This window comes from Physella acuta, unplaced genomic scaffold (genome assembly GCF_028476545.2).
Source record: "Physella acuta isolate Inbredline_101_S28 unplaced genomic scaffold, ASM2847654v3 ptg000074l, whole genome shotgun sequence".
NCBI lineage: Eukaryota > Metazoa > Mollusca > Gastropoda > Physidae > Physella > Physella acuta.
The window spans coordinates 1027501-1038818 of NW_026731594.1; the positions used below are offsets into that span (position 1 = coordinate 1027501).

The window sequence follows — 11318 nt, forward strand, 5'->3', positions numbered from 1 at the left end:
ATATGTGCTTGGGGAATCTTTCAGGTGTTATAAGGAAGTAAAGTAAGTCCTAAATAAAGGTTATATATGGGTTGTTCGTGCTATATTAAATTGTCATAAATATAAGTAAATGCTTTACATGAATAAATCGATTATTGATCAGTTTGATTATATATATATATATATATATATATATATATATATATATATATATATATATATATATATATATATACATGTATCACGTGATTGATTATTGTTAATCCATTATATTTCTGTAGTTTGCATGCCATCAACATCGGGCTAATTACCTTCTTGTCATTAACCCGCACCTTTCCCGTTATTACTCACATGATCAATCACTTCGCAGACATATTTAAAACGTGAGATGGCAGGAGACGTGCCTAATATAGACCTATGGAGAAGACAAGGCGTTAGACTATTACAGTGCAAATAAGCAGAGTTTCTTCCAGGCATCTCTTCGGGGGAGCTGAGCCCCCCCCCCCCCCTCGCCCCTGAAGAAAGTCTACCGCCCCCCCCCCCCGTACTAAATGGAATTTATATAGACAATACATAATTTTACCATCGTCCGACACCCCCCCCCCCACTGCAAATAAGGAGCAGGAAGTGCCGCTTGCAAAAACTCACAAATGTAACGCGCCCGGCGCTTGAGTTGATTCTCCAGGGAAGTTGAAAGAGGGGGAGCACACGACTGAGTCTTTATGAAGACCTGAAGGATATAGGGATGTCATGGGAGCCTGAAAATTTACAGCCGGGGAGGGAAAAAATTTAAGGTCATCGTTGAGGCCCTTTGCTCCACAAATAGGTAAAAAGGATTAGGTTAAATAAAGTTATCACATAATAAAATAATAGCGTAAAAACGTTATTCATATAACGGATGATACATAGCTCTACTACAATCCCAGCAAGGAAGATATTTACATTCGAGAAATCAGCATTTATCGATTATTATTGAGTTACAAGACATCACTCATTCATATTCAGATGATGTGCATATTCAATTATTCTATCCAATCATTAAAAAAAACAATGTGATAATGATAATGAGAAATATATTTATTTATCTTTAAAATACAATTCGTATGAAAGTGTGTAAAACATCAATAGTTTTATTATATTGACGATTCTTCCAGCCCAGATGTGTGCCACTGATAAATAATGCATTAGTATCCGTATCTGCCGCTAGTCTCTCATTGAAAGCTCAACTAGGTGTGGTTATTTTGAGACTATTGTGAGGTCAGGGTCATACAAAGCCAGCTTTACTTTTCACAACTTTGTACAGGTATGCGTTAGAGTTAGCTGGACTTAGACAGTTCAAATTTCACAACTTGCGAGTTTCGTTCTAACAACGAAAGGCTCTGACTAGCTTTCTGCAATCAGAGTTTCTTCCAGGCATAGCTTCGGGCCACCCCCCCCCCCCCCGAAATTTTTTTACCGCCTCCCCGAACGAAATGAAATTTATATAATTTATATAGAAAATATATACTTTTAACAGTGTCCGCCCCCCCCCCCCCCGTAGAAAGTCTACCCCCCCCCCCCCCCGAAAATTTCAAGTGGTCCCCCGGAGAAAAAAGTCTGGATGAAACACTGTCTGCAATGGATTTCAAGCTGAGTTGATTTTTGATGTGTACAAGCTGTAGTGAACGAGTGAAGATTGGGGTTGAATGGGGGTGAATGTTTTTTGTATAACTTGTACCCTGTCCTGTTTAGTCCCCGTGCTGTGATTTGTGACAGTCCGGGTTATACATGTTTTCTGTAAGGGTATATAAGGTACGTGAGGATGTGTGTGATTACCTCAGTTTCGTCCAGATCTCATCCAAGTTTAACGTACGTTAGTTATGTTCTGCTAGATAGCCACTGTATGTTAGTATTTGTACTAGCTTGTGTATTTAGTGATTAGATTAGATGTTGTATTTAGTATTAAATTATTCTAGTTTACACGAGCCGTTGTTTCATTGTGGCTGTTTCGTCTAATGTGTTGAATGATCCGCTGGATTAACTGTAAAGGCTTGTCCTTGTTCATTACAAAGCAAAGGAATGCTGTGACAATGAAATGTAATTTTAAAAACAACCGTAACGCAACAAACTTCTTTTTGTCGTTTTAAATCATCATTTACATAAACATTCGAAATTACTGCGTAAAAACAAATTAAAACGAGATATAATCAAAAACAATAAATGCACATGTTTTGAGTGTTAGAGATAGCTGGGCATAACATAATGATATTTATTCTATAATTAGTATGATTTAGGAATCTTATTGTTCTGCTGTTACCACATATTTAAATTAGCAGTGCCGTAAAAATTACGATAATAGTAAGGGTTCATACAAAAAAAAATAAACTTTGATAAGAACTTCCGTAATATTTAGTGAAATGAAAATTATTTTTGGTAAGATTTTCTTAAATGTATTACGAATTATAGTTATACTTATATGTGGATCAGTGGCGTAGCGAGGTTGGCTGTCGCCCGGTGCGGCACTTAATGGTGTCACCCCCCCAGAGGCGTAGCGACCCTTCCCAGGGACAAGCTTTCACATTTTCGATTTGCACCCCCCCCCCCCTCAAACTTTCCTTTCGATTTGTACCCCCCTCAAACTTTCGATTTGCACCCCCCCCCCCCACTCAAGTTTTTCTCTATATATTTCGCTATTTTTTGCATTGGTGTCACCCCCCTAAATGGTGTCACGCGGTGAGATCCGCACCCCCCCCCCCCCTCGCTACGCCTCTGATGTGGATAGTTTCTCTCTTAGAACAGTCTGGAGTTTACTTGACAAACTCGACATGGTGATTCTTCTGTCGCTCCGGGTCCAGAAGCTTCGTGTTCTTGATCTTCCACACCACCACCCCAATAACCAACAGCGACGCAGCCAGAATGACCCCGGCCACTATAAACCCCATGGCCAGGTACGACACGCTCTGCTTCGGGTTTACATCCAACTCCATCTCCTCCTCCGCCGGCTCACACCTGGCGTAGCAGCTGACCACCTTGATCTCCCCGCCGACCTGGTCTATCTTGACGTCCACCATTTCCGTGTTGAGCCACCTGGAGATCGAGCCTCGCTTGGGACAGACGGATTTCAGCGTGGCCACACAGTTGTTGCCGACTGTGCAGAAGCTGGGGTAGGAGCACTTGACGGGGTTGTGTTCCTTGGAGAACATGCAGAACTTAGCTCCCTTGCTGCTGTTCTTTAAGCCCAGCTGCTCGTCGATGAGGTCCGTGGAGCTTAAGCTCAAGCTGATGCGGACGGTGAAGCTGTTGCCCGAAGACTTGCACATTAGGCCGTACAGTCTGTGTGCAATAATAAAAAAACAACAAACAAATAAATAATATAAAAAAATATTAGTTTAACAAACGTGTTACACAAAGATAAAAGTCTAAATATACATGAAACGCATGGTCATTTGAGAATCAAATACTATTTATCACTTCCATAAAAAAATATTTTATTATTTCACACCGTCATGGTGTATTAAAAAAACATTTGATTGATGAAAAACTATTAAACATAAATTAAGTAACATATAGAGAATATGTTAGCAATATTAGTATGTATAAAGAAATATTTAAAACGAAATTTGAATTTTTTAAAATGAATGACATTTTATATTTGAGTAAAGATGTAGGCCATATTTAGATTAAAAACGAGGACGTTGTGGTCAGGTGATTGCTAACTCTATAAGTCCCGGGTTCGGCCACTTAAATGGCGAGAACACATCTGGTAGAGAGAATGTTCTTTGGTGAACAAAGGCTATTGAAGACAATCCAAATATTAGCAAGCTGAAGTCGGACCCGCCGGACCATATTAAGGGGCATAAGGTGTTGACTTCTCCAATATCACAATTATGAACAAAGAGGAAGGGAAACTAAAAGTAAGTCAAAATTAGTGATGTGAAAAAAAGGGTTATGTATTTTTCTCAATCAGGCTGTGAACATTATATCGTCATGTTTCATGTGTGTAGTGTTTATTATGTAATATGAAGTATATATTTTGCATGGTATGTGAATTACGACCATGTTTTAGTTACTTACATGCCATTATAAAATATCTCGTAATTCAAATTGCCAGTGTTCATTGACCTATATCTCCTGACCTAACGTGTCGTGTATAGTGTGTCGTGACCTACTCACATTCGTCCTGCTCCTCATTGTGGTCTGTGTACTTTTTAATATGTTTTGTAGTCTATATATTATAGTATGGCATGTGTATTACGACCATGGTTTGATGAATTACATGCCATTTTAAATTATGTCATATGCAAATTGCCAGTGTTCATTGACCTATCTCCTCACCTAACGTGTCGTGTGTAGTGTGTCGTGACCTACTCACAGTGTGTCAAGCTCCTCCTCCATGTGCACGTCGTGTGTCTCGGGGGAGCGACCAGGCATGGGAGCCACAAAGTGAAAGTTGAGCTGGGGACTGGACTGTCCCCCCACACGGTACACATTCAACAACGTCATCAGTAGGAGTAGGTTCAACATTTCAAGGGAAACAAATCTAAAATAAATTACGTAAACATATTAAACAGTAAAATAACTTTTAAATTACAGTAATTGATATTTTAACGGCCTGCGCGACGTAACGTAAAAGTACAAAACTCAAGTTCCCCATCGAACCTGAAGGTTCATGGAGCAAGTGAAGTTGACTTCACCGGTTTCTGTGACCTCGGCATATGAAGGGATGGTGTGGTCAGCACTATGCCCAGCCGCTTTTATTTGTGTTAGGTACCCATCAGAGCTGGGCGGACCTAGGGACGTTCTTCAACCAGGATTCGAACTCAAAACTTTGATGTTGGCAGTCGTATGCTCTAACATTCAACAACTCCGTCCTTCGGAAGGTCTAATATATATATATATATATATATATATATATATATATATATATATATATATATATATATATATATATATATATTTATTTATATATTTATTTATATATATATATATATATATCTTACACGGTTTAAGCATTAAATAGTATTTAAATGCAAAGCAACATATCTAGACCAGAACGAAACACATTATCATAGTCATATTTACTATGTTTCTTTACACACACATTATGAAAAAGAAATGCGATTAATTCTGTGTCAAATGATAATCTCACAAGTAAATGTAAGCTATAATTTTAAAAAATGCTATGTTGATGTTAGATACTTTGAAGATTCAACATTTTATCAATATGACGTTGTTTTTTATGCATTAATAACAATTTGGTTCAAATCATTACATAGAGTTTAAAGACATACCTGATAGCTACACAACATCGAACATGAATAAACAACTGAGCAGCCCCTCTTATGATACAATGAAACTTGTGTAATATAACATACCTACTTTTGGCGTCATACGTATAAATGCTAATTGATATTAATTGCATTAGAATTGTAAATTAATACATTACAATTACAGAAGAACAAAAGGCTATTTTAATTGCAGGAACCATGACGAAACACGTTGTTTTCTTTGATTAGGCAGGCTAGGGGAGATAATTCAATACGTTTTATTTTTATATTACATGCTAGAGTATTTTCCCTTGAGCATACTTAACACTAGGTAGAAGACAGGAGGAACCGCAAATAGAGAACGACGATCTTCTGTATTTACTGCCTATTACATACACATATTGCATGGAAAAAATATACTTTTGGAACTTTATGTAACTCAATTGAAAATAATTATTTGAATGAATGTTCTTGAAATTTAGGGGACGGAGTAGTCTAGCGGTAGAGAGCTGGACTGCTAACCCGTAAGTCTCATGTTCGAATCCGGGTTCAAGTCAGTTCAACTCTGATGGCTCCCTAACTTACGTTAGGGAAACCTAACTTACGTTAGGGAAAGTAAAGGCGGCTGGGCATAGTGCTGACCACACTATAGGGACAGTGAAGTAGAGATATGCTTCTGTCACATCTCTACTTCACTGTCCCTATAGACCGTAGTCAGGTTTGATAAAGGAACTGTTTCCTGGGAGCTGAAAGGTCTTCCCAGACGGTTGAGTCCTGGGAAGCACCTAGACAAAAGTTATGTGACAGATAAAGTAGAGTTTATTGGTTTCTGTGACATCGGGACCTCGGCGTAATTAAGAAAGGAAAAAAAATAGCAATATGTCCAGGTTTCTGTTTTGCAAATGTAGTGCACAGTCATTATATCAAATAGCCCTGTATTGTTCTGATAATTAAACAGTCCACTGTTATGTTAACTTTCGTGTTTCTTTGCTAAGGTCACAAACAACAATTATGTATTTTAGAGAGTTCTAGTAATATCAAAAACTAGCTAGAATTCTCTCACCTCAGATAATCTTTAATGCAAATGTCTTATTGTTTATTGTTCTTAAATGTATATGTATTTATTATATTCATTGAACTGTCTTACTTAACACATTAAGTGAGTATCACAACACAAATTCATTCGGACATGTGCCGACTCGAGTCAATTTACCATCGCGGCCATTAGCGGTGTCGGCACTTAAGCCCGGTAATCTAGATACATTTTTAAAGTTATTGATCCTGCGCATTTTTACTCGATCACTACAACACAACAAACACACATAATTAAATTCACGCTATGAACAAAATGTAATATACCAACACGAGAAAAGGTTGTAAATACACATTTTAATGAAGTGAACAGATAATTACATTTTTTTGAAGTTTCACGGATATTTGGAAAGCTTTCTGTATTTTCGCTAATTTATAGTCAAAGATGTAACATGAATTTTTGTCGTTTATGTAACTAAATGAAATGTATTCTTGTATTAAACACTAGACAAAAACATTTTAAAACAATATTTGCAACTAGAGGAGTATTTTGCATTTATATTTACTCAGAATATCACATTCGAAATTGTAAAAAAAAAATATATACAACTTTACAACTTTTAACTCAGTTTTATATGTTTATACATTTTATGTATATAAAGTCGATTTTCATTTTCATTTCGTTTCTCACGTTTAATTTGAGCATGTTTATAAAATGCCACAACTCTTCCTCTTCCAATCACTTTTCTAACAAATTCAGCCTAAATCACAATGTAAGTAGTTCAGAAGTAATGTAACAATGTTTGTTTTTTTCTAAAGTATGTACATGAATTATCTCCACCAAAAGTATCACCATTTTCTTTCACACACAAACATATTTTGGTCGTTGACGTATTTCATGTGGTAATTGTTATGTGAGAATTATTACATCTGGTTCTATGGTAATAATGTGGCAACAGCTATTACAAAGACTGTTTATAATCATGGTGGCGGTGTGGTAATAATGATTACATAACGTAATCTATGTGGTGTGTGGTAACGATGATTTCATAGTGTACTCTAGGTTCTGTTGATGATGTGACATCAACGGCTACATAGCGTACTCTATATGGTGGTGATGTGACATCAACGGCTACATAGCGTACTCTATATGGTGGTTATGTGACATCAATGGCTACATAGCGTACTCTATGTTCTGTTGATGATGCGACATCAACGGCTACTTATCGTACTCTATATGGTGGTGATGTGACATCAACGGCTACATAGCGTTCTCTATATGGTGGTGATGTGACATCAACGGCTACATAGCGTTCTCTATATGGTGGTGATGTGACATCAACGGCTACTTAGCGTACTCTATATGGTGGTGATGTGTCAGCAATGGTCACATAGCGTACTCTATATGGTGGTGATGTGACATTTACGGCTACTTAGCGTACTCTATATGGCGGTGATGTGACATCAACGGCTACTTAGCGTACTCTATGTTTTGTTGGTGATGTGACATCAACGGCTACTTAGCGTACTCTATATGGTGCTGATGATGTGGCTTATCCGGATCAAGCCGGCGCGTCGACCTAATCTTCCACACCACCGCACCAATCACCATCAGCGACGCCGCCACAATAACCCCAGCAACGATAAACCCCACCGCCAGGTACGATATCCCATGAGCCTCGTCTTCTTCCGTGTCATCGTCTTGATCCGTGACGCACTTCCCGTAACACGTCACAACCTTCAGCTCCCCGTCCACTATGTCAAGCGTGACGTCGACCCTCTCCGTATTCGCCCATCTGGAAATTTTTCCCTTTTTCGGACAGATGGATTTCAGCGTGACTTGACATACGTTCCCGCTGGTGCAGTAGTTTTCGTGGTCACATTTGACTGGGTTGAGGACGGGGGAGATGAGGCAGTACTTGGCGCCCTCGCTCCCGTTGTGGAGGGCGTTGTCTTCGTTGATGATGTCTGTGGAACCCATGTCAGGCCCGATACGAACGGCGAACGGGTTGCCGGGAGTTTTGCACAGATGGTCCCACAGTCTAAAAGGACATTGAAAATCCATGTATTACAATTCAAAATAGCGTTATCATAGTAAACTTTCGTTTTCAAGATCTCAGTTGAAACAGTATTTTCGTTTATTTATCTTGTTTAAAAATGGCAAACAATCTATTAGCTTGATTATTCGTATAATAATTAATTTAATACGCGCCACGATTCCTATTAATATGATCAGTGGCGTAGGCAGTGGGAGGGTTAGGGGTGGCCATAACCCCCATAGACCCCTCGGTATATATATCAAGTATGAGGGGGGGGTGTAAATCAAATGTTTGAGGGGGGGTGCAAATCGAAATTTTGAGGGGGGTGCAAATCGAAAGTTTGTCCCCGGGTACATATTTGAACCCGCCCCCCCCCCCCCCCAGCATGAGACGATCCTGGCTACGCCACTGAATATGATATATCCATTCGATTTTCAGAAATTGCAATACACATTCTGTTCCAATTTTAGCCCAATGGAAAATGTGTAATTTGTATAATACATTTTCATATAATTTTGATTAATATTAAGACAGTAACTAAGTCATTTGATCTTTCTAAACATTATGAGGCTTATACGTTTAATGAAGATGTAAATCGATGTTGAATTTGCATTTTCAGCGTTGTTGTTCGCCCTTATTGCGAGAAATATGAAGTTATTAGTTGAATACATAAAGATGGACGCTAACGTGAACATACAACTTTCTGAGTATATTTCCTGAATTGTGTTCTGTATACGATGAATTAAATATAATGATTTTTTTTTCAAAGGCTATAGTTGAACATAAAATATTCGGGATAAATAATGTAGCCTACGTGTCTTTTTCCTCGAATCAAACATTTCTAACTCCCCTTTTCAAAAAGATCCACTAAATTTTTAAAGCATTTGGTGAAATAGATGACGACGATTTTGTAATTAGAACGCAACCGGGTATGAATCTAGAAAAATAACGGAAACGTGATTCATAAATGTTTAATCATGGAGAAGCGATGGGTGTTTATCTACTCACTGATATTCTAGAACAGTCTCTATTTTGACGTCGTGGGTGTAGGAGAAGCGACCAGGGATGCGAGCCAGCAGACGAAACGTGATGGTCGGGTGTACTGTGGCGGTTACCATGGCAACCAGTGTCACGGAGGAGATAAACAGGTTCACGAGCAACATAGTGACTTGTCTTGTGTCTGTATCAATGAATGTATGTTTATATATATATATATATATATATATATATATATATATATATATATATATATATATATATATATATATATATATATATTTCATTACATATTATATAGACAGATCTAAATGAGTCGCGTTAAAATGCAAAATGTGTAGATTGATTCAGAGACGTAGCGATGTGGGTTGGGGGGGGAGGGGCAGCATATGGGGGGACATATGTCCCCGGGCGCCGACCTTAGGGGGCGCCAAAATGGGTTAAAAAAAGTAATCGAAAGTTTGAGGGGGGTGGAAATCAAAAGTTTGAGGAGGGGGGGGGGAGGAGGGTTCAATCGAAAGTTTGTCCCCGGTCGCCGGGAAGGGTCGCTACGCCTCTGGATTGATTATAATGTGGTCGGGTGGTATAGCGCATGGCTACTAATTCAAAAGTCCAGAGTTCGGATCCCGGACTCGAATTCTAGGACCTAACGAGTCTACTCAATCTTGGTGAGTATTCGACCCTCGTTAGGGAAATCTAAGAAGGCGATCACGACGTTATAATTGTATCACGAGGTATTACCTGTCTCATATTTAATGGGCATCTACTTCACCTACGTGTAATTAATGAAGGATAACTAGAGTCAGTTGGTCAGTTTATTTAGGCGATAGGACACTTTAATATAACTCACTATAAGCTTACAATATGTATGTCTATATACATAAGTTATATACAAAAAGGGAACTGAACTAAAATATTAATATGGTCTGTATTTTTTTAAAAAGCAATTTGAATAACAAGCAATGCACAGTTCTGTAATGTACTATATTCCTAGATTGATTGATTTAAAGACTGTTTGTAAATATTCTTCAATTTAATTGTATTTCATTCCAATAGAAATAGCAAATCTAAATTAATATAACGTTCAAACAGGTTTGATGAAATATTGCACTAAACTCTAACATTTCTCTCAGTCTAAACTAAAACTAATCAATCAATACCTACACATTAGCAGTGACGCCTTGAGTGATTTAGTAGCCTCACCGAGTCAATCCACAACAAAGAATCATGGACATCACCATACGTTTATGTCAGAACTTCGCATATCCAGTTCTCTGCTCACACTATACAACTGTTAGATGAATACAAATATATCATTTTTGTTATAACGTTATAATGAATTAAAATAACACCGAGTAATCCACAACAAAGAATCATGGACATCACCATACGTTTATGTCAGAACTTCACATATCCAGTTCTCTGCTCACACTATACAACTGTTAGATTATACAAATATATCATTTTTGTTATAACGTTATAATGAATTAAAATAACACCGAGTAATCAACAACAAACAATCATGGGCATCACCATACGTTTGTGTTAATTCTTCACATGGTCAATTCACATCTTTAACTATACAACTGTAAGATATATAAAAATATACTATCGGTGTTATAAAGTTATAATGCATTAAATAACACAATAATGTAGTATACAGTTTAGAAATGTATTAACATATAGAAGTAGTATACAATATTAATACACAATGCATATAACTAAACTTAAGGACATGATAATTAATTACAAAAAAAAATACATACCATTACGTCCCAGTATAAAATGTCATAAAATATAATTGTAACAGTTGAAAGTACAATCGTTTCTTGAGAACTGACAATTACTTTATGTAAATCAGTTCAGCCAAAAACACAGTAATAACAGTTGGAGAGAAATCTTTCATCTAGCACGGCTAAATCGTGTTTTTCTCTTACTGTGCTAGGTCACCAACAACTTCTACACGATGGTGTTAATTAATTAGCTGATTAGCTAATTAGGCTTGGGCGCTGTGTTCAGATTGACA

General features: G+C 37.6%; 2 protein-coding genes across 2 annotated transcripts; both read right to left on the reverse strand.

The window, feature by feature from the left end:
• Nucleotides 1-2728: 2728 nt before the first annotated feature.
• On the reverse strand, nt 2729-5320 carry LOC131953067 (uncharacterized). Its single transcript, XM_059316092.1, has 3 exons — nt 5250-5320; nt 4331-4498; nt 2729-3291 (listed from the first exon to the last, which is right to left on the reverse strand). Exons 2-3 carry the CDS (start codon nt 4480-4482, stop codon nt 2766-2768), a joined length of 678 nt encoding a protein of 225 aa, XP_059172075.1. The 5' UTR covers nt 4483-4498; nt 5250-5320; the 3' UTR covers nt 2729-2765.
• Nucleotides 5321-7012: 1692 nt separating this feature from the next.
• On the reverse strand, nt 7013-9470 carry LOC131953074 (uncharacterized). Its single transcript, XM_059316104.1, has 2 exons — nt 9305-9470; nt 7013-8299 (listed from the first exon to the last, which is right to left on the reverse strand). Exons 1-2 carry the CDS (start codon nt 9457-9459, stop codon nt 7774-7776), a joined length of 681 nt encoding a protein of 226 aa, XP_059172087.1. The 5' UTR covers nt 9460-9470; the 3' UTR covers nt 7013-7773.
• Nucleotides 9471-11318: the final 1848 nt, after the last annotated feature.

Bases quoted from the DNA above. Each gene is read 5' to 3' on its own strand.
- LOC131953067 (XM_059316092.1), bottom strand. From the start codon at position 4,482: ATGTTGAACCTACTCCTACTGATGACGTTGTTGAATGTGTACCGTGTG. The intron at 3,292-4,330 runs GTGAGTAGGTCA...TATTGCACACAG, and splicing joins GAGGAGGAGCTTGACACACT to ACTGTACGGCCTAATGTGCA.
- LOC131953074 (XM_059316104.1), bottom strand. From the start codon at position 9,459: ATGTTGCTCGTGAACCTGTTTATCTCCTCCGTGACACTGGTTGCCATG. The intron at 8,300-9,304 runs GTGAGTAGATAA...ATGTCCTTTTAG, and splicing joins GAGACTGTTCTAGAATATCA to ACTGTGGGACCATCTGTGCA.